The sequence below is a fragment of the Strix aluco genome, chromosome 20, assembly GCF_031877795.1.
Source record: "Strix aluco isolate bStrAlu1 chromosome 20, bStrAlu1.hap1, whole genome shotgun sequence".
Lineage (NCBI taxonomy): Eukaryota > Metazoa > Chordata > Aves > Strigiformes > Strigidae > Strix > Strix aluco.
The window spans coordinates 16460684-16488256 of NC_133950.1; the positions used below are offsets into that span (position 1 = coordinate 16460684).

The 27573-nt window shown below is 40.1% G+C and overlaps 3 protein-coding genes across 24 annotated transcripts in view; 1 reads left to right on the plus strand and 2 right to left on the minus strand.

Moving 5' to 3' along the window:
- Positions 1–2575: 2575 nt before the first annotated feature.
- FBXW2 (F-box and WD repeat domain containing 2) lies at positions 2576–12489 on the minus strand. Of its 4 annotated transcripts, none has more exons than XM_074846283.1 (7): positions 12074–12489; positions 10147–10656; positions 7854–8048; positions 6908–7059; positions 6285–6371; positions 5510–5679; positions 2576–4046 (listed from the first exon to the last, which is right to left on the minus strand). In XM_074846283.1, the coding sequence occupies exons 2-7, from the start codon at positions 10634–10636 to the stop codon at positions 3758–3760; spliced, it is 1383 nt and encodes a 460-aa protein (XP_074702384.1). In that variant the 5' UTR covers positions 10637–10656; positions 12074–12489; the 3' UTR covers positions 2576–3757. The 4 variants fall into 4 exon arrangements, with proteins under 4 accessions (XP_074702384.1, XP_074702382.1, XP_074702383.1 ...); XM_074846281.1 differs by lacking the exon at positions 12074–12489 and adding an exon at positions 11819–11898 and having other exon boundaries at positions 6908–7041; XM_074846282.1 differs by lacking the exon at positions 12074–12489 and adding an exon at positions 11819–11866.
- On the plus strand, positions 11806–20481 carry SLC2A8 (solute carrier family 2 member 8). 8 transcript variants are annotated; one of them, XM_074846297.1, is made up of 10 exons: positions 12523–12782; positions 12923–13082; positions 13807–14013; positions 16115–16214; positions 16359–16570; positions 17310–17453; positions 18013–18121; positions 18853–19026; positions 19650–19795; positions 19976–20481. In XM_074846297.1, the coding sequence occupies exons 1-10, from the start codon at positions 12724–12726 to the stop codon at positions 20111–20113; spliced, it is 1449 nt and encodes a 482-aa protein (XP_074702398.1). In that variant the 5' UTR covers positions 12523–12723; the 3' UTR covers positions 20114–20481. The 8 variants fall into 8 exon arrangements, with proteins under 8 accessions (XP_074702401.1, XP_074702402.1, XP_074702397.1 ...); XM_074846298.1 differs by having other exon boundaries at positions 19650–19768; XM_074846300.1 differs by lacking the exon at positions 12523–12782 and adding an exon at positions 11806–11928 and having other exon boundaries at positions 19650–20481.
- Positions 20482–20815: 334 nt separating this feature from the next.
- The window catches only part of GARNL3 (GTPase activating Rap/RanGAP domain like 3), a 60112-nt gene continuing 53354 nt past the window's right edge, over positions 20816–27573 (minus strand). For 9 of the 12 annotated variants that reach the window (XM_074846280.1, XM_074846271.1, XM_074846275.1 and 6 more), the window contains one exon: positions 26961–27356. In XM_074846280.1, the coding sequence (XP_074702381.1) occupies positions 27200–27356 (157 nt within the window). In that variant the 3' untranslated portion in view covers positions 26961–27199. Of the gene's footprint in view, positions 21102–22693; positions 27357–27573 lie in introns of those variants that run through there. The other 3 variants (XR_012625854.1, XR_012625852.1, XR_012625853.1) reach the window with 3 other exon arrangements.

Consider the following 27573-nt stretch of genomic DNA (forward strand, 5'->3'; position numbering starts at 1 on the left):
TGGGTAAGTTGAATTATGTTGTTCCTTTATGTAGGTGTAAGGGTACAGAAGCTGCATCTTTTCCAACCTCTATCTAAAAATAGTGCCAAGAAGTTACTAACTTCTGCTGAAGACTCAGACGGGAAGCAAAGCAAACAAGAAACATTTGCTTACTGTAGTTTCAGAGTTTCAGTCATATTTTTTCTGTTTGCTAACACCCCAAAGTTATGTGCATTGTACTGATCTGGGAATGTATTAGAACTCTCCTATGAAGGGACATCTGGGTGCATTAATAGTATGACACTTCAGTGTGTGACAGATGTGTGCATGTGAGAGCAGAGATGCTTTTTTTAGTTTTTACACCAGTGTCATGTTTTCATTCCTTCATCTGTTTTGTGGAGGCACATATCTATGTCCTTAAAGAGCTCTGTCATTAGTGGATTAGTATCGTTAGCTAGGAAATGTCCAGGTGGAACTTTTACTTGGAAGTCTTCAAGAGACAGTCTGTAAATAACTGTTTACTAATTGTGTTTGTAATATTCATCAGCTGCTATGTAACAGGCTGAAACTTCATTTATAAAACTAAAAGGGTAGAAGAGCAGTGTAGTGTGTATTGGATGCTTTTCATCATGCTTTTCTGCTTGCATACTATGGGACAATGCAGAAAAGTAGAATTTAGAGTTCTGAATTTGTTTAAAATTTTCTGCAACTTCCAAAAGACTTGTGGCAGAATCCCTTTCCAACTAGTACTTCACAGCTTTTAAGAAACTGTAGTATTTGCTTTGCAGTGGCAGCAGCATCTCCCAAAGTCTGTATCAACAAACTCTGGCAGCTGTATTAACACCAGAGGTGCCTGCTGCAGCGGTACTGTCTTGCTTGGCCAGAGGTCCATTTAGAAGTTCAGACTCATGTAGTTTTGAAGGGGCATCTGGAAGGCCAACTGCCTGCTTAAAGCAGGGTAAGGTCTCATGGTTTGCTCAGGACTTTGTCTAGGTAAGCTGGACACAGTCTTTCTGGGTAACCTGTTCCAGTCTTAAACTACCCTCACGGTGGAGAAGAGCTAGTTGGAATTTCTCTTGCAGTTTGTGACCATTGGCTCTTGACCTGCTGCGTGCTGTTGACAGGAGTCTGACTTTGCCTCTTCTGTACCTTCTTACTCTGTAGCTGGAGGCAGTAGCAGTACCTCCCCACCCCTTGCCACGGCCACCTTCCCTTTCCCCACCACTCTCTGGAAGGCTGAACTCAGTTCTCAGTTTCTCAGACATCTTGTACTCCACTTCCCTGTCCATCTCTTCGGGTTCTCACAGGACTTGCTCCAGTGTGTCAGTTTGTTTTGTACTGGGGAACTCAACATTAGACTCAGATGTAGCCTTGAGCGCAGAACAGAGGTGAAGAATCTCTCCCCTTGAACTCGTGGCTAGTACAGCTCAGTGTACAGTTGGCCACCTTTGTCAGAAGGGCTGAATCCTGTTCCATTTGCTGTGCAACAGCATTCCCAGGTCCTTTCCTGTAAAGCTGCTTTCCATCTAGTTGGCTCCAGCCTGCCTGTTGTGTGGGGGGATTGTTTCAGGTGCAGGATGGTGCATTTGCTTTGATTAAACTTCATGAGATTTCTGTGAGCCCACTTGTCTGGTTTGTCGAGCGCCCTCAGAATAGCATTCCCTATTCTCACGCATATTGACTGTTTCTCCTTCCTCTCCAAATTAGTATTGTTGGAAAATTGCTGAGCGTGGACTCCACATAATAAAGGTCACTAATACAGTAGTTAACCAATTCTAGCCCCTAAAGAACTCTTAACTGGTTACCAGTTAGATTTTGTATCACCGATGACCACTCTTTGAGCTTGGCAGGCCAGCCCGTTTTCCACTCATCTTGCAGTCCAAGTATTTACTCCATATTTCACTGATTTGGGTACAAGGACATTTCTGGCATGTTCCTGTCTAAATTCCTGCTGTAAAGTAATCTTTCAAAGTTAATGCAGTGTTTTATAGGTGGCCCATCATCACATGGCTCCTTTAGAGTAAGCTGAGTTATTGCACAGATCATACACAGTATAGTTACTCCCACATTAAGAATGATGAGAACTCTGTTTCAAGACAAGTTACTGAAAGCTTTCTGTTTCATGTAAGTTTTTTTCACTTTTGAGTGAGACAACAAAAGCTCTAAGAGATCATCATTTATGCCCCAGTGTGGTTTGAATCAAGAGCTGTGAATTTGGCTTCCAGTTGATAAAATCCCTGACTACAAACACATTTTCAAAGTAAGTTTGTGTGAATAAAGGTGGAAAACCGAGTACTTAAGACTCTAGCCTTGTATTCAAGAGACACTGCTCCACTGTGACTTAATGTGGTTCCTCCCACATCACTCAAATACTGATTCTTGCCCATGAAAACTCCCCTTCCATTGGTGTAATTCATACCGCATGCATTTGGGAACCTCGGCCTTCATTCAGTACTAAGTATGAAATTATGTCTCCTTGGATAGTGGGAAGAAAAAAACCCAACATACTAACAATAGTAATGCTAGGCAGGTTTATCTTTTCAGCCAATCTTCATGAAAACTCATGTCTTCAAGTTGTGTTTAAAAAAAAAAAAAAGACATTAAGGGGAGATTTTATTATAAGGGAGGAGGGGAAACCAACCTAAAGCATTTCTAAAGCATGTGATGTCATTAGATACAGCTTTTAAATACATGTCAAATACCACAAAAGTATGTGAATAGGTATTTGTTACTCAAGAGTTAACTCACATGTACATCAGGTCTCCTATGATAAGCAAAAGACCTTTTTCTACTCTTATGCTTTTCTTCAGACTTTTGATCCCCCCCCCCCCCCCCCCCCCCTTGTGGCATTCTCACTGTTATTTGTCCCTGCTTTCCAAATCTAGATGTAGCAACTGCAGCTTTTGGAAAAAGTGAATGGCTGCTAGACATCATTCAGTATAAGAGTGACTCTTTCTGTAGAGACTGATCATCATCTTCCCATTCATTGTATTTCTACCTACCTGTGAACTAAGTTACATTCTCACACAAACGATAGGAAATATGGACTATAAAATACTGATCAAGCCATTCTGAGTTACCATCAGCAACTATGATGAATACTGTCAGAGGTTTCTAAGGTTAATTGCGATGGTAAGCTCTATCAGATAGATGAAAAGTTGCCTCATTCTCGCTGAGGAGAGTTCATACTGACATGTTCCCAAACTTAAACAAATTATTATTGTTAGCATCTGATCCTAGTTAAAGGACTCATTTGATTATTTCAAAGGCTAAGTAATTAAAGCTATCGTAAGAAAAAAATATTTTTAAGAGAATGATACTGGAGAGAGAAAGGGTTTGCTGTCTTCTCATTTGAGTTATGCAGCCATGCACTGTAACCAGTATTTGCTGTTAGATGTACAAAAGCCTGTGGTTCTAAAACAGTAGCTTCACCTTCCGTTTCAACGACAAAAACTAAGTCAGAAGTCAGGTCAAGCACTACTTCATTTCAGACTTGATGGTGGATTTGAACGGTTTAAACGTTACAAGCTATGCTTCGGAGCCCAAATAGGTATGCTTAAACATGAGTACAGACAAAATTTTGTGGTGAATACTGTTAGCATGCTGTATTGCATTATGTCCAAAACAACCCATTCCCAAATGCCCAAATAAAAGTAAATGATTGTGCATTGCATGATGATACCATTAGGTGTGCAACTTTGGTTCATGCAAAGTCTCATTTTATGGACACGCTGCTGATAGTCCATATATTCCTGAAGATTCTGCATATGTGAGCTTTTCAGCCATGTTCCTTCCATAACACCATATGGATACTATGGTCTGGCATACTGGTAGCAAAAACCAAGCCCATATCATTTTGGCCATTTAGTCCGTTTAACCAAGACATTTCACCAGCCAAAAAGCTTGAACCTCTCTTTGACTTTCTGTACTCTGGTAGAGGCCAACGGCTTATCAGTTTTTCTGTCCTCAAGTCCATTATATACAGGTATCTGTTATCAAACAGTAGAGCAAATATCTCTCCAAAGCCCAGCAAGGACACATTTGAGAAGTCAGGAGGTTTGATAACCCTAGAAGACAAGACAACATTGTTAGAAACAGTGTAATGATATAGTCATGAACCTGCATTACTAAAACAAATCCATATGTGTCTGTAGAAAATAAGTGTCTAAACTCGTAATTCTGGAAGGACTTAGAACTGGATACAAATTTTTCAAATTAAGCAACTGAACCCTTAGCTGTAGTCAGGCCTGCAGTTTCAGTTCTGGCTTTGTGTATTCAGGATGGATCCTTCCGAATGTGAGTAAAGGTTAGGATTTGAAAGGGATTCTGCACAGCACAAGGAAAAAAAAAAAAAAGGTCTTGTTTCCAGATATGCACAAAAGAGCAAATGTACTTGTGCTTTACAGTAAGTTTTCATAGGGATTTCATGCCTCAATATCTTTAAATTAAGAGGTAGAACCTCTTATTATTCTTTTCACCACTTTTAAAAGCCAGAAATAAAACAGAAATGCCTTCTTGTGGTAAGAAGATAAATCATTCAAGATTGGTCCTTAACAGAATGCTGTTCTACTGATGCTTAGCCTAAGTTAAACATTTTCACCTCAGGGAGAAATAAAAAGTATTTGTTAGTTCCCCTACACCTTTAAGGATATTTTTGCCTTAATAAATAAAACTTGGAATAGAAACTGAAGAGAGTAAGTGTTCCACAACTGACTGAGCATTTGATCATAGCATTACATAAAGCACAGAACTGAGGCACAAAAATGTATGGAGATGAAAATCCATTCTCAGCAGTAAGAGAACATCTTTTCCTTTTGAAAGATGGGAGGGTAAACTAAGAGGTGAAGTTACTCAGTTATTCTTACTGATAAGCACTTCTTTTGGAGTAATCTTCCTATGGTAGATACTCTACAACTAGTTGGGCCATTTCAGTTAAGTGTCTGCTAACAGTTCTAAAATGCAATTTTTTCTTTAATAAGTTACAATCATTGATGCCACCATTTCTAACAGATACAGCCTTGTTCTTTTTATGGAAACAGAATGCCATACTGTTTGATCCCCTACTGCAGTCTGATAGATTTTACTATCATTCCACAGCATTATAGAGCATGACAGATCAGTAGTGCTGTAAGGAAAAAGTATTTTAATTTGTTGTCCCATCAAAGGACCCCCAGAAATGGCCACCTGGTTCTCTGTAGAGCAGTCTCCATGGCAACATTAACTTCCAGCCACTACAGTTTCACATTAACTACTACAACACTGCAGTCTGATGTAAGTCTATATGGAAACTCTCCAGCTTATGGAATGAAAATATGAAAGAAGACTAGCCTGTGGCCAGAAACCAAAACAGCAATCAAATGATTTGTATTAATAGATGATAAATTATAATTAAACCTGGCAATATGCGTAAAGTAAGCTAGTTTACAGAATTTTTATCAAGATTCTTTTTGTCTACATCTAAAGGAAGTTATTAAAACTAGTATGTTCTACTTCTTACTTATTTAAAGAAGACTTAAACTGAAAGATTTACCTGAGAATATCATAGCTGGCAAAGTCCCACTGGTATAATCCTAGTGCTGAACTGCACACTATGTATTTACCATCAAAGTGCAGTCTGGGTTGTAGGGAGATGCTGCGATCTTCAGAAACCGACAGTGTTTTTAAGCACTTGCAGTTTATTTCCCTTCCAATAGGCCAAATCTACAATTAAAACACAGTTTAAGACCATAAAACATTCACATTATAAACTGTTGCACAAATAGAGCAAGCTTCACAGTCTCTCTTTAAGCATCAGGTAATGTGTGCATGGTTTTTCAGAAATATTTATCTCCTTTAGGTAGGAACATCAATTCTGTAAGTGATTTGTCTTATAGTATTGTTTCTAGCCTAAAAAATCACAGTGAAAATTGAATGCTTTAAAGAACAACAACAAAAAAACAGATTGGACAGAAACGTATAAGTGTTTCAGGCACTTCCATAGCCCCAAACTATTTACAGCACTCTCTAACCCAAAAGTCCCCAACAGTAACAGTACTTGCAGTTAAGTGCTTCGCTGTCAAGTTAGCACGTTAGGCATGCACTGAAAGCACTTACTTTTTTCCATTACCATTCATGCAGAGCTACTATTTAAACATGAAGGAAAGCATTGAAAAATTAGCTTCCAAAGAGCTGCATGTCTTGTATGCAACAAGCAGGGAATATGGGAGAAGATAAAGTCTTATATTATTTGTAAACTTCAGAAAAGCACTCAAGCATTTTATTTCCCTGGGCATTGAAATGATATATGTATGATATATGGTACATACCTTGATTTCATACTTATCTGCGCTTAGAAGAATATAATCCCCAGGACTATGCATAAGAGATTTGACTTTGCACTTCTGCAAAACTACCTGTAATTGAAGGATGTAATGATTTATGTTGATGCTGTTAAATAACCAAAGTTTCATCTGCATTTTTCATTTCATTGACAACCTGTATTAATAAGCAAATATATGTACTTCACTTCTACAATCACCTCCTGACCTTCCAAGTTCTGAAATACTCAGAAGAAAAATACTGTTCCTTGATTTCAGAACACTTTTCATGCTCAAATTTTGGTTATCAAGATCATTAGTTTTTCTGTATAATTTTTAAAGTAGGTTTCTTTCAGAACCATTGTTTTTATTCAGTCTTTGAATCAGACACTGATTCCTAATATTATTCCAGCTGCTTTGGATTAGAAATATCTTCAATGGTCTAAAAGGTTTAATTATAGCTTCTTCAAGTATTTTTTTCTGCTGAAATGTTATTTTGCAGTATTTCCTGATGTTCTCCAGATTCTACACCTAGGTGCAGGGTTAAGATTAGGAAATAGGCATTTAGAACACATTACAAAGTTATTGCAAGTAAGTGTTTTGCAAGATTAATTAAAAATCAGTGTTCCCACCTTGGTGACCCATTCTGTGTGTCCAGTAAGGGTATTCAGGCACGTTCCTGTTGATAAGGCCCATACTTTCACAGTGAAGTCTGCAGAGCCACTGACCAGAATATCAAGGTCATCATTGTAATCCACACTAAAAACTACAAGCAAAGAGGGTACTAAATCAGGAATATACCAGTTTCTATGCACGCATTTTTCTGTGAGACACTAACTACTAGTAGCCTCTATATGAATTTAGTAGCCTTTAAATTCAAATGCTACTAGAGCTTTAACTGTTGTTCTTGAACTGTGTATGTGAATTGTTGCTCTGGATTCCTAGGTTTACATTCCAAAATTACTTATTTTTGTCCAAATTAAGAGCATGTACATCAGTGGTTCCTTTATGGTTGGATTATGGCAAAGCGTAACTTAAGCTAGTTCCTATTTTAAGAGTTCTATTAAGTCAATTCCAGCAGAATAAGTACATTTGATATATCTCATTACTCATAGGGGAACAGACCTACAGCTGAGTTGAGGATATTCTGCAGTAGAGGACAGAGAAGTTAATTACGAGGGAAATGCAAATACAGATTCTCAGGTCCTATTGTGCTTTTTGCTGTAAGCCCATCTCCAGTCTAGGGATATAAAGAACTGCTATTGCCATGTGCTCCCTGCTGCCTAGGCTTTGCATCTTTCTGATAGTAAATAGCTACTCGAAAGTACTGAATAACCATGGCATTTAGTATTATTTCCATGCAACTGCAAAACACTACATGGCTAAGCTTTGGCATTCAAAGGCAGACAGATCTAGATCTGTTCTGGCCGCTCTCCTCCTCCTCCTCAAAAGGTGACATGGGACAGAGCCTAAAAATAAAAAAGCTATAGTGCAAAGAGCTAACTTAAATTATAATTTCTTTGATGATGATATATGTTACTTGACTGGTAAAATTACAAATTGAAAAGTTCAACATACCTGCACCAGTATGTCCTCTAAAATGTTGTGTCTTTGACCCAGAGCTCCATTCCCAACAGGCTACTGTATTATCAAAAGATCCTGTTACAAGCTTTTGTTCATCAAACTTCACTGCAGCACAAGTGTGTGTCTGGATACCATATATGCACTGACCTGTGCTTACATCCCACAGTTTTGCAGACAAATCATCTGATCCTAGAATATAAAAGAACAGGGTAATTGGAAGCAAAGAGTAAATAATATTTCCAGTCCTATACTTGCCTTCCATATTTGTCTTAAACATAGTATTTTCATGGAATCACTGAATGTTTATGGTTGTAAGGGACCTCTGAAGGTCAACTCTTCCAACCCCCCTAACTCAAGCAGTGCCACATAGAGCCCGTTGCCCAGGACCATCACCAGATGGCTTTTGAGTATGTCCCAAGGATGGACACTCCACAGTCTGCCTGGGCAACCTGTGCTCAGTCGCTCTCACAGTAAAAAAGTGTTTTAGAAGGAACCTCCTGTGTTTCAGTTTGTGTCCACTGACTCTTGTCCTGTCACTGGGCACCACTGAAAAGAGCCTGGCTCCACCTTCTGTGCCACCTCACTTCAGGTATTTATGTACATTGATAAGATCCTCCCTGAGCCCTCTCTTCTTTAGGATAAAAAGTCCCAGCTCTCTCAGAATTTCTTCACACAAGAGATGATGCTCCAGTCCCTTTATCATCTTCATGGCCCTTTGCTGGACTCTCCAGTGTCCACGTCTCTCCTGTACCGAGGAGCCCAGAACTGGACACAGCACTCCAGGTGTGGCCTCACCAGTGCTGAGTGGAGGGCAAGGAGCACTTCCTGCAACCTACTGGCAACACTCCTCCTAAAGCAGCTGAGGATACTGTTAGTCGTCGTCTTCGCAAGGGCACATTAGTGGCTTGGCTCATGTTCAACTTGGTGTCCACCAGGACCCCCAGGTCCTTTTCTGCCAAGCTGCTTTCCAGCTGGATGGCCCTCAGCATATACCGGTGCCGTGGAGTTGTTCCTCCTCAGGTGCAGGGCTTTGTATTTCTCCTTGTTGAACTTTTTTTCATTAAATAGTACTTTCAAGCTGCTTGAATGGGGAATAAGCCCTAGTTTTAAGTCCCAGCACTACAACAAAGCCTCTTGTTTTCATGTTAATTAAAGCTATTCAATGTCTGGCCTTCCAGTTTCCTCATATCCTTTTAGCACCTTTCACAGATTCCAGCACTGCCTCTGATTGGCTACTGAAACAATGCATAGAAATTTTACATGATACATCACTCCCAGGTTTGCAGAGCCACTGACTATACTGCAAGCTTTAGTTTGTTTTGGGTAGGAAAGGAGTCCACCAAATCTGGAAAGACAGCAGATGAATAGCGGGCCCGATCACCTGCCAGTTTCCTTTCTCTCCCCAAAGTTTCTTTTTACCAACAGTAAGTCCAGACTGCTGGCTTTGGAGAGCAGAATAAAACCCTGGACCCTTACAATGCTGCTTCCTGTCTATTTACATTCTCTGCTGAGCAGGGAAGTGAAAGACTGGCTAGAGTCTAGTTCTTGGTTTCTAGTAACCATCTTAACATACCAACAAATGTGGGAGTACTTAGTCAGTACTCCCAACTTATTCTGTAACATTTTCATCTCAAGTGATTAGGAAATCCTTGGAATATGCTCTGACAGCAGTTTATTGTAGCTTTGTTACTATTTCATACTTAAGGTTTTGTATTTGTTCTGGCTGTATTTTTAAGTTCAAACTGAAATCTTGAAATTTGCAGTCTCCAGGGAGGAAGTTGAAATTATCATTACAATGTGCAAGTCAGACTAGTAGCAGTTAAATCTAGTTTACAGGTCTTCATACGAGCACTTATGTTAAGAGCTGAAAGTGCATACAGACTGTATCTGAGAAATTGTCTTGTTTCAAGACAGACTTGTTCTGCCACACCTGGGAGACTGCAGGGATCACATAGCCCAAACAAGGTCCCTTTAACTGGAAGGGATAATTAACATGTCTGTACTTCTCCAATGGGTTTACTAATCTGAAGCATGATACCTCCTGTTACTGTTTGTTTTTTTTAACCAACAAAGAAACCGGTCTCCTTGTTTTCCTATTAAAAGTGACTAATGACTTTATTAGTGTGCCATGTGTTTCAGAAATTGAAAAAAAAAGTAATTTTGAATCATCTTAAACTGCATTAGCACTATGAAAATAATCTGGTAAAGGAGAAGCAAATTGTCATTAATCATGGGCAGGGGGAGAAAACAAAGAATTGTAAGACTCTAAGTTTTCTGTTCTTCCTACCTGTACACAGAAGTCCATCTTTATAGTAAAGTGCATATACTCTGGCACTGTGTCCAATTAAAGAGGATGTCTCAAAGGCTTCGTGGTCCTTCAGTTGCTTCATCCTTAAAATAGCCTTTAGGTAAACCTTCTTCCAATGCAGAGGATCCTGAACAGAGTCATCTATTTGCCAACCCAAATTCTTACATGCAGTCTGCCACACCTCTGTACAGGCACTTATAACCTTATTCCACTGCTTAGAGACGAGGCAACATGTGAGTAAGGTCTGAGGATCAAGCCATTTTAACAGATAAAAACTAAGTTCCAATGGAAGAAGTTTGAGGAAGTCCCTCTTGAGGAGAATCTCTAGATTATTGGAGAGGTGCCTGAGCTGGACTGCTCCACTCAAGCTAATCAGGTGATCCAGAGTTTCATTTTTCTGCAAGTCCGTCAGAGAAAGAAATGTAATAGAAATGTTATCAAGCCATGCTTCAAAGTCCTTTTTCTCCATAAGGTTATGGAAAAATTTACCTGTGATACATCAAAATACTGTATTAGTTCCGTTCAGAAAACAAGGTAAGCATCACATCTTTATTACTGGTACATCAGTATTCCAAATGTTAACACATAGACTGAAGTGACCAAACGCATTTTAAAATATTCATTAGGTTAGGACTAAGCATTTACATGCACTTTGAACTATCATTTGACCCGCATCAGACTTAAGTGAATTGTATGGAGCTAGTGAATGTTAGCATTCGTTATGAGTGTTAACATCTTTCTTGTTCTAGGTTAACACTTTAAAATTCTGAATCCAATAAGGTAAGGGTTAGTTAAAAGTTTTAAACCTATTACAGCAAATAAACACTGTCTTATAGTTTACTCATGGAATATACTGATAAAGGGAATAAACCAAAGCATATAAACAGAGTGATAAAGTAGTTACTGTCAGAACTTACTCGTACTTTTGTCCTGAACAATTTTAAACACAAAGAAGGTTACTGTAGGTTTTTTTTAAAGAAGATACAGAGAGATGTCTGAAAAATTGTGTTGAAGGATATGTTAGCCATCTTTCTGTTTGGCTCATGTAAAGACTGTAGATTGTGCTGGTCTAGTAATCAGTTTTGACATGTTTGCAGTGTTTTGACCCAAACTTTTTTTTTTTAAATTCCTGGGGTTTTTTTCCTATTTTCTCAGTTTATCTCCAGTGAAAAAAAATTAACTCTGAAATTGAAGGTTAGAAATACTACCTCCTGAACTATGCAATCTCTATGCATTTATACTATCCTGCAGCATCTCAAGTTCCTACAATAAGCTTGGACAAGTGATTAACAAGATAAACATCGGGCAAACAGTTAAAAAGCCATATTTATTTACTTTCTCTGGAAGATCTAAGTCCGTGCATTAGACACCTGGCTGAATTTAATTCATGGAAGCTCCCACACCCAAAGAATTGAGGAATCTGAGTGGGAGTCAATAACCTGTTTATTTGCCTTCACAGGGTAAGATCTTGGAGAACACCTCTGAAGGTGACACGGCAGGACAGAGCCGTACAGCCTTGGCTGCAAAGGGCTGCAGGTGGCGGGCAGTTGTTGCTCAAACAGACGAAGGTACTGGCATCAAATGCACGGAAGCAGCTCCTCCTACCAAGTCACAGGTTCATACAGCAGCTTCCACCGCTGACAGCACTTACCAGCTCTCCTCAGCACCGAGGGCAGTGAACACCCGGGCTGTTCTAACAGGCAGGTGTTCTCTTTAAAAGAAACAAAAATGTCTAACAGGCTCCCTACGAACAAAGAACAGGTGAGCTCTAAGCGCCTGCCGTACTCGCTACGCGGAGCTGCGCGGACCGCGGGGGCTGCTGCGCGCCCCGGGCCGGCGCTCGGGACTCGGCTCTCCGCGGTGTCCCCGGCTCGGCCCAGCCCTTCCCCCGCCCGCTCCCATGTACCTCCGCACGCGACGGGCGCGGCGAGGACCGGAGACTCCCAGCGCCGCCGCCGCCGACAGCTCCGCGCCGCTCGCCCGAGTCCCGCGGCGCTCACCTCAGGCACGGTCCCGGCGCGGAACGGCCCCCGGCGGGCAGCCGCCGCGGCGAGCGCGGCCCCCCCGAGCCCGGCTCGGGCCGGGGCTGCCCCGCGGCCATCGCGCCCGCGGCGGGACGGGCTCCCGGCGCTTCCGCGGGCCCCCGCGGGAGGAGGCGGCAGGAGGCGGCCCTCAGGCGGGACCAGGCGCCTCGGCCGCGCCCGGCGCGGGAGGGGAGGGGCGGGGCGGGGCGAGCGCCGCGGCCCCTGCGCCGGGCAAACCGGCCGGCACCGGGGGGGAAAGGCGCTCCCGGACCCCGCTGCCCGCCGTGCCCAGGCGGTTTCCGGCGCGCCGCTGGACGTCATCACTCCGCTGCGGGCGCCGGCCGCTTCCGCCCGGCCGCAGGTGCTGGGGGGCGGCGTTAGAGCCCGCGCTCTAGAGCCGGGCCCCCTGCCTGTGCCGGTCCCGTGCCGCTGCCCGTGCCGCCTGGACGGAGGCCGCGGCCAGGCGCGTAGCTGGCGGCGCCGCCGGTGGGGAAGGGCCGGGCCGCGCTGAGGCGCTGCCCGCGGGTGGGACATGGCGGCAGAGGAGTCTCGCTACCTGCTGGGCGGCCCCGCGCCGGGCTCCAACCGCAGGTGAGCGCGGGGACGGTGCGGCGGAGGCGGCCTCAGGGTCGGGCCCGCTGCCAGGCCCGCCCGCGCGTTACCGGCCCTTGTGAGGGGTCGGAAGCGGGAGGTGGGGGCGGCGTGATCCTTGTCGGCCTCTTCTGCCTCAGAGTGCGGAACGAGAAGTTGTACCTGGCCACGTTCGCCGCTGTCCTGGGGCCGCTGAGCTTTGGCTTCGTACTAGGCTATAGCTCACCTGTTATTCCGGAGCTGAGGAAGATCAGCGATCCTGAATTAAGATTGGACAGCAATCAAGCCTCGTGGTTTGGGGTAAGGCTCTAGGATGCATTACCATTATGTGATTTCATTTGAAAGCATAGGTCGTGAAGGTGCTGCTTACAGGATGGGGTCTCACCCCTCTTAAGAACGAGGGTAAATGCATATCTTAATAATGAAATCCATTTTTTTAAAAAAAATCAGTGATTGATTCGAATTTTTCCTTAGTAACAGCACTGTTATGCTCTGATAACTCTCAGCGTATTAAGAAGCGGGCCTATTATTTGGACTCATTTTTGGTGCTAAAATGTCTTCTTACCATTCTCATGTTTCTCAGTTGAACCTGTTAAGGAACAACAGAAAATAAACTTTTCAATAAATTAGTGCAGTCGATCAGCATGGGGAATATTTGCATTTGGGATGCAGGTTGAACTTCAGGTTAGTCAAGATAAGAAATTGTTTAGGGCTTTAAAACAGTTTGAAAGACCTGTTTGTAATGGGACAGCTTTCTAGACAGTTTAAGAAACAGTTACTGCTGTTTTTTTTTTTTTCTTCACTGAAAGAGCATGCAATATGAAAATCACTTCCTGTTCAATGGTAGTTGACTATGTTTTGATTAAGAAAATGTTTTGGTTTTCAAAACATCTGCATACTCTTGCCTATTTTTTTAGAAGCTGCTATTTACTTTTCAAGATTTTAAAAGAAATTGCTGTCTGTTATTTGTTCTTATATTTATTCCTATATACGTATAATTTTTTTTTTCACTTGTTTTTTGAAGTCAGTAGTAACATTAGGAGCTGCTGCCGGAGGAATACTAGGAGGCTACCTTGTGGATAAAGTTGGGAGAAAGCTGAGTCTAATGCTGTGTTCAGTACCATATGTTTTTGGATATATAGTTATTATATCTGCTCAGAACGTTTGGATGCTTTATTTTGGACGAATGCTGACAGGCTTAGCCAGTGGAATTACTTCACTTGTTGTTCCGGTAAGTAAGATGTTTTTCTGGGGGTGTGTGCATGTGTTGGTTGCTTTTTTTGTCTGTGGGGTTTTTGTTTCTTTTTCCATAGCAGTATTATAGAAGGCTTGGGTGAAGTTAACCGAATAACTGTAGCTAAGGTAGTTTGCAGATTTGGAAGGAACTGATTTTTGTAGAATCATATTTTGCTTGTTTTTAATCATGAAGAAAATATAAATAAAACAAATTTTGTTTCTTCTAGTGACGCTTCTGTACTGTGCATTCCTGATACAGTGATGTGATCTTTAAGATTATTAGTCCTTTATTTGATTGTTTCTGTTTGTGTTCTGCTGTAGTCTGGTAATATTTATCTCTTCAAATTCCTCATATATAACATTAGGGGAGGGTTGTGTGGTTTTTTTTTTTTTCTTATTACCAGATGCTTCTAATAGTCTTGTATTTCACCAAACTTCTCGGTTTTGCAAATAAGCTATGGCTGCTCAGTCATCCTGGAGTAATGCCAAGTAGTGCCTTCTGATTCCATTTAACTGTTACCTTCTGAATATTAGCTTTTCCCATGCATTCGGGAATATATGTGCAGTAGGAAATAGAGATAATTCATTCTGTTGTTGTCTGTCTTCTCTGGTATTATTTGACCTTTTGGGGTCTAGCTGAATAGGTAGTAGTGTGAAATAAACCATCTAGAATTCAAGTTTGTTTATTTTCTGATGGTTCCAGCATTTCTAGCTTTTGAAGTGAGATGCAAACTAGAAATCAAAGGATAAGAAGTAATGAAGTACGGAATAAATGCTTGTTCTTTGTCAGTCTAGATAGTTATAAAAATAAAATCTGAAAAAGATTCAGAGTGGTAGGGTCTAAATGATAATCTTGTTCAACTTTTGTTGTTGTTGGAAGCTTGGTTGCTTAGTTTGTTGTGTTAATGTCTTTGGAGGAATTCTATCTGCTTTACAAATGACTGTTTTCTCTTTGTTTCACGGAACTGAGCTGTAAGTTCCCGTATGTAAAGGCCTTAACCCACAGCCAACAGTAAAAGATCTATGTGACTGCAGCGATGAGGGAGGAGCGTGTCATATGTAACACCAAGTTTTTGTAGCTGTAAATTATTCTTGAAATAAAGATTACTTATTTTCCTTCCAGAAGAATTAAGAACTGTAACTTTAGAAATAATTGTATGTATAAGTAAGAGGGATTTCTTTGTTATGTATACAGCTAAACTGTCTCGAGGGGAGACCTCATCGCCCTCTACAACTACCTGAAAGGAGGTTGCAGAGAGCTGGGGATGAGTCTCTTCCAAGTAATAAGCAACAGGACAAGAGGGAATGGCCTCAAGCTGCTCCAGGGCAGGGTTAGACTGGCTATTAGGAAGTATTTATTTCCAGAAGGGGTTGTTGGGCGTTGGAATGGGCTGCCCAGGGAGGTGGTGGGTGGAGTCCCCATCCCTGGAGGGGTTGAAGAGTCGGGTTGACCCAGCGCTGAGGGATCTGGTGGAGTTGGGAACTGCCAGTGTTAGGTTAATGGTTGGACTGGATGATCTTCAAGATCTTTTCCAACCTAGGGGTGATTCTGTGATTCTGTATTGACTTGAGGTCAATATATTAAAAAATAGCTGAAAAGTTTTAAGTCAATCCCAAGTATTGGATGAGGTGGCATGCTGTTTATACAGTCTGTGTTGAGATGAGCTGTCAATTTTGAACTTCGTGGAGAATGAAATAATTTGCACTCATAAGTTTTTAATTCAACATGAAGACTTTCACTGCAAGCAGTTTTATATGTGGCTTGGGCTACGTGTTTAGGCAAAGACTGTTCCTTCCAAGCTCTAGACTGCTTTGCGATGATGTGTTTCTTGTTGAATATGGCTTAATGTAAGTTTATTCACCTTTGGGATTCTGATACTGCATCAACATTCTTCTGGCTTAGGTCCTCCCTTTTTTCTGTGGTTTTTCATAATGCCAGTATACATTTCTGAGATGTTACTTTTCCCCTCCATTTTTTTAAGGAGGGGGGTTGCTAGGAAATATGTCTGTGTGTTTTCAGAAATGAATCACTTATCAAGTCCTTGATCCAAAATCGGATAGAAGTAATTTTTACATGTTTTCTTCCTGTGTTTTAGGTGTATATATCTGAAGTATCTCATCCTAAAGTCCGTGGTATGCTTGGCTCTTGCGTTCAGTTGATGGTGGTGACTGGCATACTGGGAGCCTACGTTGCAGGTATTGGGGTTAGGGCTCTAGGTTACAAAAAAGTATTAGTACATGTAATGAAAGAACTACACTGAATAATTGGAAGTAAATATTATTTTGTCTGTACAGCTGATTGATGTTCATAGTTCTCTTTCTTTCCTTTTTGTTACCAAGGATTAACACTAAAATGGCGCTGGCTGGCAGTGTTGTGTTCTTTTCCATCCTGCATCATGCTATTTTTCATGTCCTTCATGCCTGAAACACCGAGATTTCTGCTGAATCAGAACAAACGCTCAGAAGCCATAGCTGCTTTGCGCTTTCTGCGGGGACCACATGCGGACCATGAATGGGAATGTACGCAGATTGAAGCTAGTGTTCAGGAAGAGGTGATGAGAATCTGATTTACTCTTAAAAACTTTTTGTATGGAAGTGACATCTGAAAGCATATAGTTTAATTAAAAGGGTTTTACCAAAGCTTAGCTAACAGCCTTTCCTACAAATGGTGGTCCAAACCTGTTCCCTCATACAAATGATACTCAGAAAACAAGTGAGATTCTTTGAATCGTTTTCCTCTACCTTTCAGCCTCGACTGCTGTCACTGTTGGCTGCCATCAGTGTACATGAGTAGCAGTTGGGCTCTTGATCTTGTTAATTATGTGACAACTATCTAGTGTTTTGCTTTATTTAGCAATTTTGTGGGATTGTTCAACACCTCTAACACTAATTTCCCATTGTTTGTGTTGTATGAATGCATTTTCTTTTGCATCTCTAAAAGCATCGTTTAGCCTCTTATTAGATGTGTGCTTAAATAGGCAGGTCTTATTTAAAGTTTGGTTTCTGCAAACTGTGGATTCATTCATGTTAACTTTCTCTACAAAGTACTGTCAATTTCTGTCTCTAGAAACTGAGAAAAGGGGAAAAATACTTTTCTGGAGTTCTCAGATACTTCAAATGTAAACATTTTTACTGCTAAGGCACTTAGTTTTGCTAAAGGGTGGGATGGCAAACTTACAGAGTTTGAACAGGTTGAAATATTCTGAGGAGGTTTTTTTGTTGTTGGTGGTTTTGTTCTTTGATTTGAAAGATGAAATTTTTCACCAAATCATTGCTCAATCTTTTTAACAGGGACTGAATCTCTCTGAATTTAAGAACCCCTCAATCTACAGGCCACTTCTTATTGGTGTGTCTTTAATGTTCTTCCAGCAAGTAACAGGCATTAATGCAGTTATGTTTTATGCAGAAACTATCTTTGAAGATGCAAACTTCAAGGTAATCAGGGTGTTTCCAAACTGACAAATGTCTATAATAGTTTTAGCTTAGCCACTGCTATAATAAGTCTAAAACACGTAATAAACTGACTCAATAATGATCCTGCCTGTGTCATAAATAACAGGGTTTGGGTTTTAGTGGGCTTTTTTTGGTTTGGGTTCTAGATACCCTCTTGACTGTGTTAGTCTGGCATACCTGAATGTTCTGGTTTTTGGAGGGGAAGTATGTTGTGTTTTGCTGGTCTGATACTCTGACAGAAATTCCTATTATAGTAATATTCCTATATAAATCTTTTTTATTAGAGTTGCAAATGCAGTGTTTCAGAGAAAGTGAAACTCTAGGAATAAGTTGGCTTGTTTTAGAGTTTATTAAGAGACTAGTATGTTGTGTAAATTGGTGGTGTCTTCCCCCCCCCCCCTTGTCTTCCCCCACCATTAATTTGTCTGGCATAGTTTGTCTTCTTTCAGATTCAAGAAAAAAATGCATTTGTAATGCTTGCTAAGTGATCCTCTTATCAGCCTGAAAGAGCAAATTCTCCCTACTTCTTACTTTATTTCAGGACAGCAGAATGGCTTCTGTTGTTGTGGGTTCCATACAAGTATGTTTCACTGCTGTGGCTGCACTTATCATAGATAAAACTGGACGAAAAGTGCTGCTTTACATATCTGGTAAAACATGTTACTGAATTTTGTTCAGTAAGAAAAATTACTATATATAGTACCAAAAAGTGTCTTAACTGTTGGGGGAATTAAGTATTGCAGTTTATGCATTTTTAAGTGGTTTGCTTTACATTTATAATTTGGCATAATATAGACTTAAACTCCTAAGAGGAAGCTATCATGTTATATATACATTGTAGGGGGAACCCCTTGAAACTACATATAGCTATCTTCTTGTCTTCTCACCAGGCCAGTTTTTATTTTGAAATGGCTGTCACTGAGACAGTTCTTACTACTATGATGATTTTTCTGCTTAGTAAGATTCAATGTCACGATACATTCTCATACCCAAGTTGTCAACAAATGGCTATTTCAAAATAATTTCTCTGTGGCTACTGCTGCTTTCATGGTGCATTGTGGTGTTGAGTTACACCAGCTAAAAATCTTAACTTTACAAGTAAATGTGCTAAGTAAAACTAATTCTGTTTGATATAGTTGTTGTGCTGCACACTCAACAGTAATGACTGCTGTCAAGACTATATTGTTTGGCTAGTGTTTAGAATGTTTGTCTAGCATCTTTCACTCCTGTCAAGGCCAGTGTTTATTTCCAAGAACATTATCTTTTTAAGAAACACTTCTGTGAGGGCCAGCATATCTTACATTTGGCTGACCAGCTATGTTCTGCCTCTCAGAATACCCAAGTGGCAACCAGGACAACTTAGTTATTGCTTACTTTACAGGGATAATCATGGCTCTCAGTACGGCATTGTTTGGGCTTTACTTTAAAATGGTCCTTCCAAATCAAACCAACTCATCAAATCCTGATGTGTGGTTCGCTCTAAATTCAGCATCCCCAGGAACAGAAAGCAGCATATCCTGGCTTGCAGTAGTGAGCCTAGGGCTCTTTGTTGCTGGTAAGTGGAACAGGCTTCTAAGTAGCCATTGCACAAAACTCAGACTTTCTGATGAATGTGACACTTTTGTTCCATTTTGTCAGATTATTGATGAAGGGGAATGAGTTATGTCTTTGACAGACCTTTTCAGTGTACAGTGCAAAGTTGGGCTGAGCGTTCGCAGCCCTGGTGATAGATCTAGCAGCTTAGTTAAGCCAATTCTCTGGAAAATGAATTTATATCTCCTTGTGCTAATAGTAAGTAGTAATTGCTCAGGTTAAACTGCTTTACAGTCATTAATGGAAAAAACAATCTTTGTTAGTGTCTGAGCCACACTGAATTCTGTGATGGTACAAGGCAGCAGCAGTTAGAAACAAGGTCAGTTTTTAAACTTACCACTTCAGAGACTTCATGGCAAGAAGTTCTGCTTGTCAAGAATATTTTTGTTATTAATCTGATGTAAAATGCGCTAGCATTTATGATGCTGCCCTAAAATAACTTACTTTCGTTCTGGTTAGAGGTACTGTTTTACTGGAATCGTCCAAGAATCTAGAGTGAAAACTTCATCCCCCTTACTTGACTAACTTGGGCATCATTCAGTCTACTGAGTACTTGCATTTATTCTTTTCTGTTTGTAATTGCAGGTTTTGCCCTTGGCTGGGGTCCTGTTCCATGGCTGGTGATATCTGAAATCTTCCCACTTAAAGCTAGAGGCATATCGAGTGGTGCTTGTGTGTTAACAAACTGGGTTATGGCCTTCTTGGTAACCAAAGAATTTAATGATTTAGTAGTAAGCATCGTAAATTACAATCTGAAGTTTCTTTTCATAGGGCAATTTATTAAGTATGCTCCTGAGAGAGCCTTGAGCCAGTCTTCTCTGGCAATACAGAACTGTAGTTGTACAGTAGTGAGCTGTAATAATGCGGTTTTTGTTGTAATAACGTGGTTTTTGTTGTTTCCCCTCTCTCAGGGTTTCTTAACATCCTATGGCACGTTCTGGCTCTTCTCTGCCTTCTGCTGCCTCAATGTAACTTTTACAGCCTTTTATGTTCCTGAAACAAAAGGACAGACCCTGGAACAAATTGAGGCCTACTTCAGAAGATCTTAAGCCTAAGGCTTTTAACATTGATATGAAACCTTCATATCATGAATTATGGTGCTGTGGTTGAAACTCACCGCATCATGTGGCAGATATCTCAGTTACTAAATTTGCTATCAAATAATTTTGGTGAATTTTGTAAAATCTGAACTCTGTTTTTTAAAAAAAATCTGTGGGAATCTGCATACACTTGTGCATATTCCCTGTAGTAAAGCTCCCATGTGCGGGTCTTGGATGTAACTCTCTCTCTTAAGATTCCTGTGTTGTTTTTCACCTGGTGCAGACTGACTATAATGGCCAAGTGAGAATGTTAAATGTATTGGCCAGATGTAAATTAAGATCTAATTTTGTAAATAAACTAAATTTCCTAGCTCCTAGGGAAAGGTACAATGAAGAAATGAATGATGTAGCCTGGCTAACATTAGCCTGCAGTACTCTACCTTTGTGTTGCTGCTGCTATTTCTGGGATGCCTGACTGGAGTAAGTCTTGGTCCCAGCTGGAGATGAATGCTTGGCTTTCATGGGTGTTCATGTTAAGTCAGTGTTATTTTTTCTATTGCTGTCAAGTTGGCTAATGCATTTAAATCACAAGAAGGGTTGTAGCTCTTAGGAGAATGTATTTTAGAATTCAAGAAAGACCACTGCTTTTTCAAAAGGAATTGCAAGGTCTTGGAGACAGCAAGGATACACTCTTAGGCAGAAAAGGAGAAAAACTGTATCTTTTGTAGTTTTAATTTAAGGGGTCTCCAAAAGCCCAGAAGATACCTGGAACCACAAACCAATGCTGGATTATAGTTTTTGTCAAAGATGGGTAAGGCTTAAGACACAAAACACCAATCTCACAGGTATGATACAGCACTTAAATGAATGACATCTCTGAAACAAAATTTCTACAGAACTCAAATGGAAACAGTGATCCAGAGCGGTCTACAATAGCGTACTTGCTCCTGTCTTCAATTTCTTGTCTGGTGAACCAAATTTGGAAAAGCCATTAGTTCTGCATATGTGAAAGAAAGAATGGAGGTCAAATTTATGGTTTATTACACATGAAGGAATAAATCATCTGTTAGTCCTTCACAAAGGTGATAAATGGCACTTAAAACAGTTCCAGCTATGAGTGACAGGACTGTTTCTATTTGGATGTCACATCTGAACCACAAACCATACACACTATCACATGACATTAAAACCAATGGTAATACATCAGCATTTAAGACAAGTGGTAGATAGAATTTTTGATCACAAATGTAGCAACAGTCGTAACAATACGCAGTTATTAAACTACAAAAGCAGTCTGCTAACATTCAAAGACTTAGTTAAAACTGATATTCCAGGCTGATAACACTTTTTGCATAAACCTTTAGAGACATAATATTTTCTATTCAACCAGATAAATACCTAATAGAGCTATAAATAAATATGCTGAAAATAATATTTTAGATTTTCTCTTCAAATCATGTGCTAATATCGTGATTTCCAGTAGCAAACAGGAGTCAGTCAGTTGCAGGTCAGCAGCACAGTGAAGCAGTTAGGCAGTATATAGGCTGTTGAAGTTGCTGTGCTCAACTACTAAGAGTGAAAATACTTTCTAACCTGCATGCAAGCACAGATGTTTGCTGCATACTGTCCTCTGAGCTTTCCCATATTGTTAATATTAGGTTCTCAGGGTGTAATTCATTCTGTCTATCTGAGAAAATACTGCTTCAACAGAATTAGCAAGCACTGTGCATATGAACTGTGACATCAAATTGTTAATAATAACAATAGTATGGTATTCCTTTCCATACACAGAAGGCAACAAAAATGATTCTGGACTACCTTATCACTTGCTGATGGGATTCCCCCTGCCCCCATAAGATCACATTACTTTAGATTCCTCTATATGTTTAGGGCTTTTAATCCCTTAAAACTTGTGGTAGAAGTTACAAATATATATGCATATATATGTATATACATACATATGTATATATATTAAAAACCAAATCCAAACCCAAAGGGTTCTATCTCTCAAATGCAGACTAAGCCAACAGCTCTGGGAAAGCTGCTGCATCTGCAAGCACAAGTTAGACCCACACCTTTAGGAAAACCTGCATGAGCTTGAATCCATGGCTTGGTCAAATACACACAGAACAGCAGAAAGTAAATGTCAGGAGCAGCACCCTTGACCATATGCAACTAGTTATGTAATAGTGTTAGACTTCATGTGGGTGCTACCTGTCCCCTGCCCTATTAAGAACTATTTACATTTATTCAGTTGACTGGCCTAGTATTAAAATTACATATTTTTAACTTGAATCTACCAGTCAATTACAAATGCTTGCAAATGTATAGAAATAGTCCCATGAAGGCAGACAGCAAACCTGCTTTCTGGGTGCCACTTGCATCCTGTATGTTATGCATTGCAAAAACCAAAACCAACAAAAAACCCAAACCCCAAACAAAACCACCCCACCCCCAAACCCCCAAGAAACCAAACCAAACCAAACCAAACTGTCCTAAACCAGGAAAGGATTGTGATCAGAACAGGCCCTACTTTGTTCCTCACAAACCGGGCAACTTGAAGGTATCTGTACATCCATTCAGCCTGAGTCCTGATCTCTCACTACCACCAATAGCACCTAACCCTTTCAGATTGCATATGGGTCTTTTTATCTCTCCTTAGAAGGAAGTGTTTTGTTACTTTCAAACATTTATAAAATTTATGTGTATTGCATTGCCACTAGAAGAAAAAGCTGGACAAAAAATGATTTTTTTGTCTGCAACAGTTCTTAAAGCCCAAACTCTACAGACCTTGGGAAGGGGTCTTCAAAGCCTCAGCCTTAAGAGCTGCATATTACACATGTGTGAAGGAATTAATGTAGCTCATGCATCTCAGGGCTCTTGAGTCCTAGTCACACTTCAGAGCAGTAATGCAGATGCAGGACAAAGATGATGGGTAGCTCTAAATGTTGCATCCCCATTTTGAACAGCCAAAAAATGCAACAACATGTCATTAAGGCTGTTTTGAATGGAGGTGCATGGGGGGAGTACTGGACTAGATGATCTGCAGTGATCCAACCTCAACTATGCTGTGATTCCATACATCATTACCCATGCTGGTGAGGAGGCCTGAGTACATTCTAAATTAACTGCCTGTACAGTCTGATGCTTGCACCAAAGTAAATGACATTCCTGTAATTTAGTCAGACTAAGGCACAGTGCTGAAGTGGTGACAATACCATTAGCCAAAAGGGATTAAGAGCCCCGCCTCCTCCAACAAATCCAGCATGTTGGCAGAGAAAACATTTCTTGCAGAAACTTATCTAAGAGTCCAGAATGGGCCTTCAGTTGAGCTTAGCTTGATAGGAAGTGTTCAAGTTGTTAACAATTTTTCCTTCACAGAAAGAATTTCATCCACCTGCAGCAAAATTTTTCAGTATTCGTCTCTATTAGAACACCACTGATCTTACATAGCTGTAGATTCAAAGATTATCTTCTCTCTCAACCATGGTCAGCCAACACCAAGAATGCAGGCTAAAGGCAGCTTTAACATAAGATGTGGAAGTAGGAAGGGTTTTGCTTAGGGTGGACATGGCTGCAATTTGTGCCCAAGACTACTTTCTAAGTTTTAATGAGTAGACGCAGGCACGTGCTGGGAAAGCAGAGGGGAAACAACATGGCCCTGAGGCTGGAGCGAAGGACAGTGTATCTGTCCATCCCAGCAGCCTTCCAACAGGCCTTGTCATCTGACACTGGTCTGAAGTACGAGAGGTTGCATAGATTTACAAAAATCTTGCCCTTTATAAATGATGCACAAGAACTTACATATCAATACCACCAGTTTTCTTTTGTTTTGATTTTAATTAGCAGGCTGAATGGTATGGATCTAAGAATATTTTGAGAGACACAATGGCTAGAAGCTAGTTCAGAGGATGCCAACTCAGCACACTAAGAGGCAGGTAACTCATCACGGTTTGATGAGACTGTTAAAGAGCCCACAGAAACCACATCCTTGTACAGTGGATATTTGTCCAGCTGTGCCAGCAATTTCACATTATTGTGTGATATTTTGTCTTTTGATACAATAAATGTGATAAAGGCCTTCACAGAATTTGGTTCTCGTGGCTTATGTCAAACAAAATTGGAACATTATTACCATGTTCTCCGATTTCTACCTATACTCTGGGCTGGTCTCCCATAGTAAGTAGGTAGTAAACTACATATACATGACCCTAAAGCCTCAGCTACCATCTCTAGGTGTCATATAAACCAAACTAATGTTGCCTGATCCCTCCCAACTTATTTTGCTAGGTCTAATAGTATCCCTACATCCCTGCAAGACATGCAAGAATTACAGAAGCAAAAACTCAAGAAGTGGCAGCCTTGTTAAGGCACTTACTGCATACATTAGGAATGAAGACAGGTAATTTTTTTCCACAGTGCAGATCCTTCCTGTCCTATATGAATAATAGTCTGTTAGGTCTGGTAGTTCCCATTGTGACCTCTGTAACAGCTTGCGCCTGACTCATTATTCAAGCTAGAGCATAAAATTTAGGTGGGATGTGGTGGTGGGGAGGGCAGTTGCTGGGTTTCCCTCTTCAAACTATACCAACATCCTGTTCCAGATAAATACCATGAAGCTAATCTGATCTGGTTTTGTCTAGCTTAAGCAATCAAATTTAATATGTACTCCTTACAGTCCTTTTGCTGTTTGTTAGTATTTGCTAGATGTCATCAATGCTGTGATTATGACATTCAAAGGTTCTCATACACACACACACACACACACACACACTCTTAACTTTATGGCAATACTGTGGTTCTGGTTAAAGAAAGTAACTCTTGCTTTATGGGCCCTCTTTCTATAATCATGTCTCGGTTACGATGCACATGCCACATCTACATGCATCCTCACTACCATCATAACCAGTGGTCAAGCTTTCTGTCAAGCTTTCCTCATTCTTCTTCATCTTCCTAGTACTCCATCTCTAAGGCTGGTCTTTCAGGAAACCTAAATATGTGTTCAGGTTCTTCAAAACAAATTTTTAAATCTCCATATATTGCTTCAACTGCTATTGTACTATGGTGTAGTCATGTTAAATCGTGCTAGAATAGCACAGATGAACTTCTGCAATATATTTAAAATCTGATACCTTAACAGTGCAAAGCAAAGTTTCCAGTCAAAGTTGTATTTTAACTAAAGCTCCAGTTTTGCAAGAGACTGGTAGACTCTTCAAAAACACCCATGTAACAGGAATTAAATATTACATCAAGAAATATGCTTATGGAGAAAGGTGATGCTTTTGCTTTCTAAAAATATGTAAGTGCACGCAGTGTTCCCTAAAGCGGGTTTGGTAAGTCCACAGAAGCGTTTACAATTTCCAGGAGAACAAGCACCACGTGATACTTTCAGATTGAATTTTTTTTTTTTTTTAAAAAACCTTAGCTGCCCAGATGAATAAAACAGGGTAAATTAACACAGTCTCTGGAAATAATATTCTCAAAAAGAATTACAAGCTCTTGCAAAGACTTTGAGCTGGCACTTCCTTTTAGATGCTTATTAAGGTTCACCCCACACATCTATGGGTGCAAAAATACTGAAATAACAGTAGCCACTGGTTAATACTACTTCTGCTCCTAGATTAACTGCTGTTGAAAATATTGCTTCATTCCTTGACTGCCCACTCCAGTTGAGCATAAGAAATGATCCTTTCAGATAAGGTCTGGCATATTTTCTTAGGTGGAGCAATTAAGCCATTATATACAATAAACTGGGCAAAAAATACTTTGCAAAAACAGTTTTACATTCAGAAAGACTGTAGCAAAAGGCACATATCTCCAGATGGTCATGCCTGGAGAAAGTGAAATCATAACATGAGTGCTATTATGACATAAAATCAAAGATATGGAAGTATTCTACATATAGAACAAGAAATACTTGCTAATAAAGCTAAAATCTTCATGGATAAAAAGCCTGGAAGCATCACACTTTAATGAAAAAGAAAAAAAAAAAAGCAAACAAAAAAACCCTGAACAAAACCCTTTCAAAATAGTTTAAAATTGATTTTTGGCATAGAGGAAGGGGTTAAAAAAATAATCAAGCTTTAAACATGAAACCCTGTCCTTTAACATAACAAAAGATCTAAGATGACTATTTCATCATAGAAAATTAGCTTCTTAGCAGTGACACTTCAGTCTGAATCCAGTTAGAAAAATATGATTATCGGGAATAATGACTTATACTGTTGGTGCTAGAGCAGACAGCAGCTAATGCTTATGCCTGCATAGGAATCTGTGTAGTCAGAAAGAAAACCAGGGGTTGGCTCTTCTGCTTGTAACAGGAAAATCTGTAGTTTTCCAGTAGATTAAGAAATACAGTTGGGTGGGTTTTTGGTTGGTTGGTTGTTTTTTTTACTTCCAATTCTTAAGGAATATTTTGAAAGTTTGTGTTTTCTATAAAAAGTCCCTCTGCTCAAGGATTCTTAATGCAAAAACAGTTTTCAAGTTTCTCTAGAAAATGTGCATGGACAGGCCAGAGCAAAGAAAGCAGCATCTTCATATCTTACCTGATCTTTATAGAATATCCTTGATTCTTCAGTGAACATACCACAGCTGCGTCATTTCAAGGACTGACTGCACTGTTTGGAAAGACCTTGCCTGCAAGCCTTTTTTGTTCTTGTTGTTGTTTGGTTTGGTTTGGTTTGGTTTTTTTAAAGACTGAAAAATCAAAATGAGTGATTTATGTTATAAAATTCCTCTTCCCACATAACACACACTGTTGTAAAACAACTCATGTCATTCAGGTACTTCAAATTAGAAGAAGCTCAGAACAAGTATTACTTCTTATTTCAGCCTAAATCTCTCATTGATTACCTACTGTTAGAATGGCACAAAAAGTAATGGTTTATTAACTGAGAAAAGAAAACATACCTATGTCAAAGATATAAGCATCACCAAATCAGGCTGAGATAGCCAGAACAACATGGGTTCTATAAAGATTAATCACCAATACTTCCGCCACATTTTACCACTAGAAGCAGTGTTTGTGACATTCCCATAGAGCTCACAGAGTTGTAAGAAAATGTGAAGTAAGGAAGAAAGGTTTTAAGACTGTCTTCACTTCAAGTCAATGATGTCTTCATCATATAAAGAAATTGGCTGAAATGGATAGCTAGATGGTGAGCTCTCCTCCCTGTTTGATAAAGTATCGGGATCTGAACTAGTGGAAAGATGACGTCCTTCAGAATAGCTTTCAAAAGAGCTTGAGATTATCCTGCAAAGAGGAAAACAAAAGTTACTAAAAAAATACACAGATCAGGGCAAGTAGGATCAATGGCTATTTCTAGATTCAATCAAGTTATCCTAAAGACAGAGACAGACCATTAAAAGTGTGTTTCTCTGTTTTACTCAACTGAAAATCATCAAAAGGCAATGTCAATGAAGCCGCTCATCCAAATAATTTCCAAATAGCAAAATAAATCAAATATGGC

What these genes read in the sequence shown, in the direction of transcription:
- FBXW2 (XM_074846283.1), bottom strand. Translation starts at nt 10,636, where the DNA reads ATGGAGAAAAAGGACTTTGAAGCATGGCTTGATAACATTTCTATTACA. An exon ending in ACACAGAATGGGTCACCAAG is followed by an intron (nt 6,372 to 6,907) that starts GTGGGAACACTG and finishes CTTCAATTACAG; the next exon opens with GTAGTTTTGCAGAAGTGCAA. An exon ending in GCCAGCTATGATATTCTCAG is followed by an intron (nt 4,047 to 5,509) that starts GTAAATCTTTCA and finishes CTTGTCTTCTAG; the next exon opens with GGTTATCAAACCTCCTGACT.
- SLC2A8 (XM_074846295.1), top strand. Translation starts at nt 12,724, where the DNA reads ATGGCGGCAGAGGAGTCTCGCTACCTGCTGGGCGGCCCCGCGCCGGGC. An exon ending in AAGCTAGTGTTCAGGAAGAG is followed by an intron (nt 16,571 to 17,309) that starts GTGATGAGAATC and finishes TCTTTTTAACAG; the next exon opens with GGACTGAATCTCTCTGAATT. An exon ending in CCTAGGGCTCTTTGTTGCTG is followed by an intron (nt 19,027 to 19,649) that starts GTAAGTGGAACA and finishes TTGTAATTGCAG; the next exon opens with GTTTTGCCCTTGGCTGGGGT.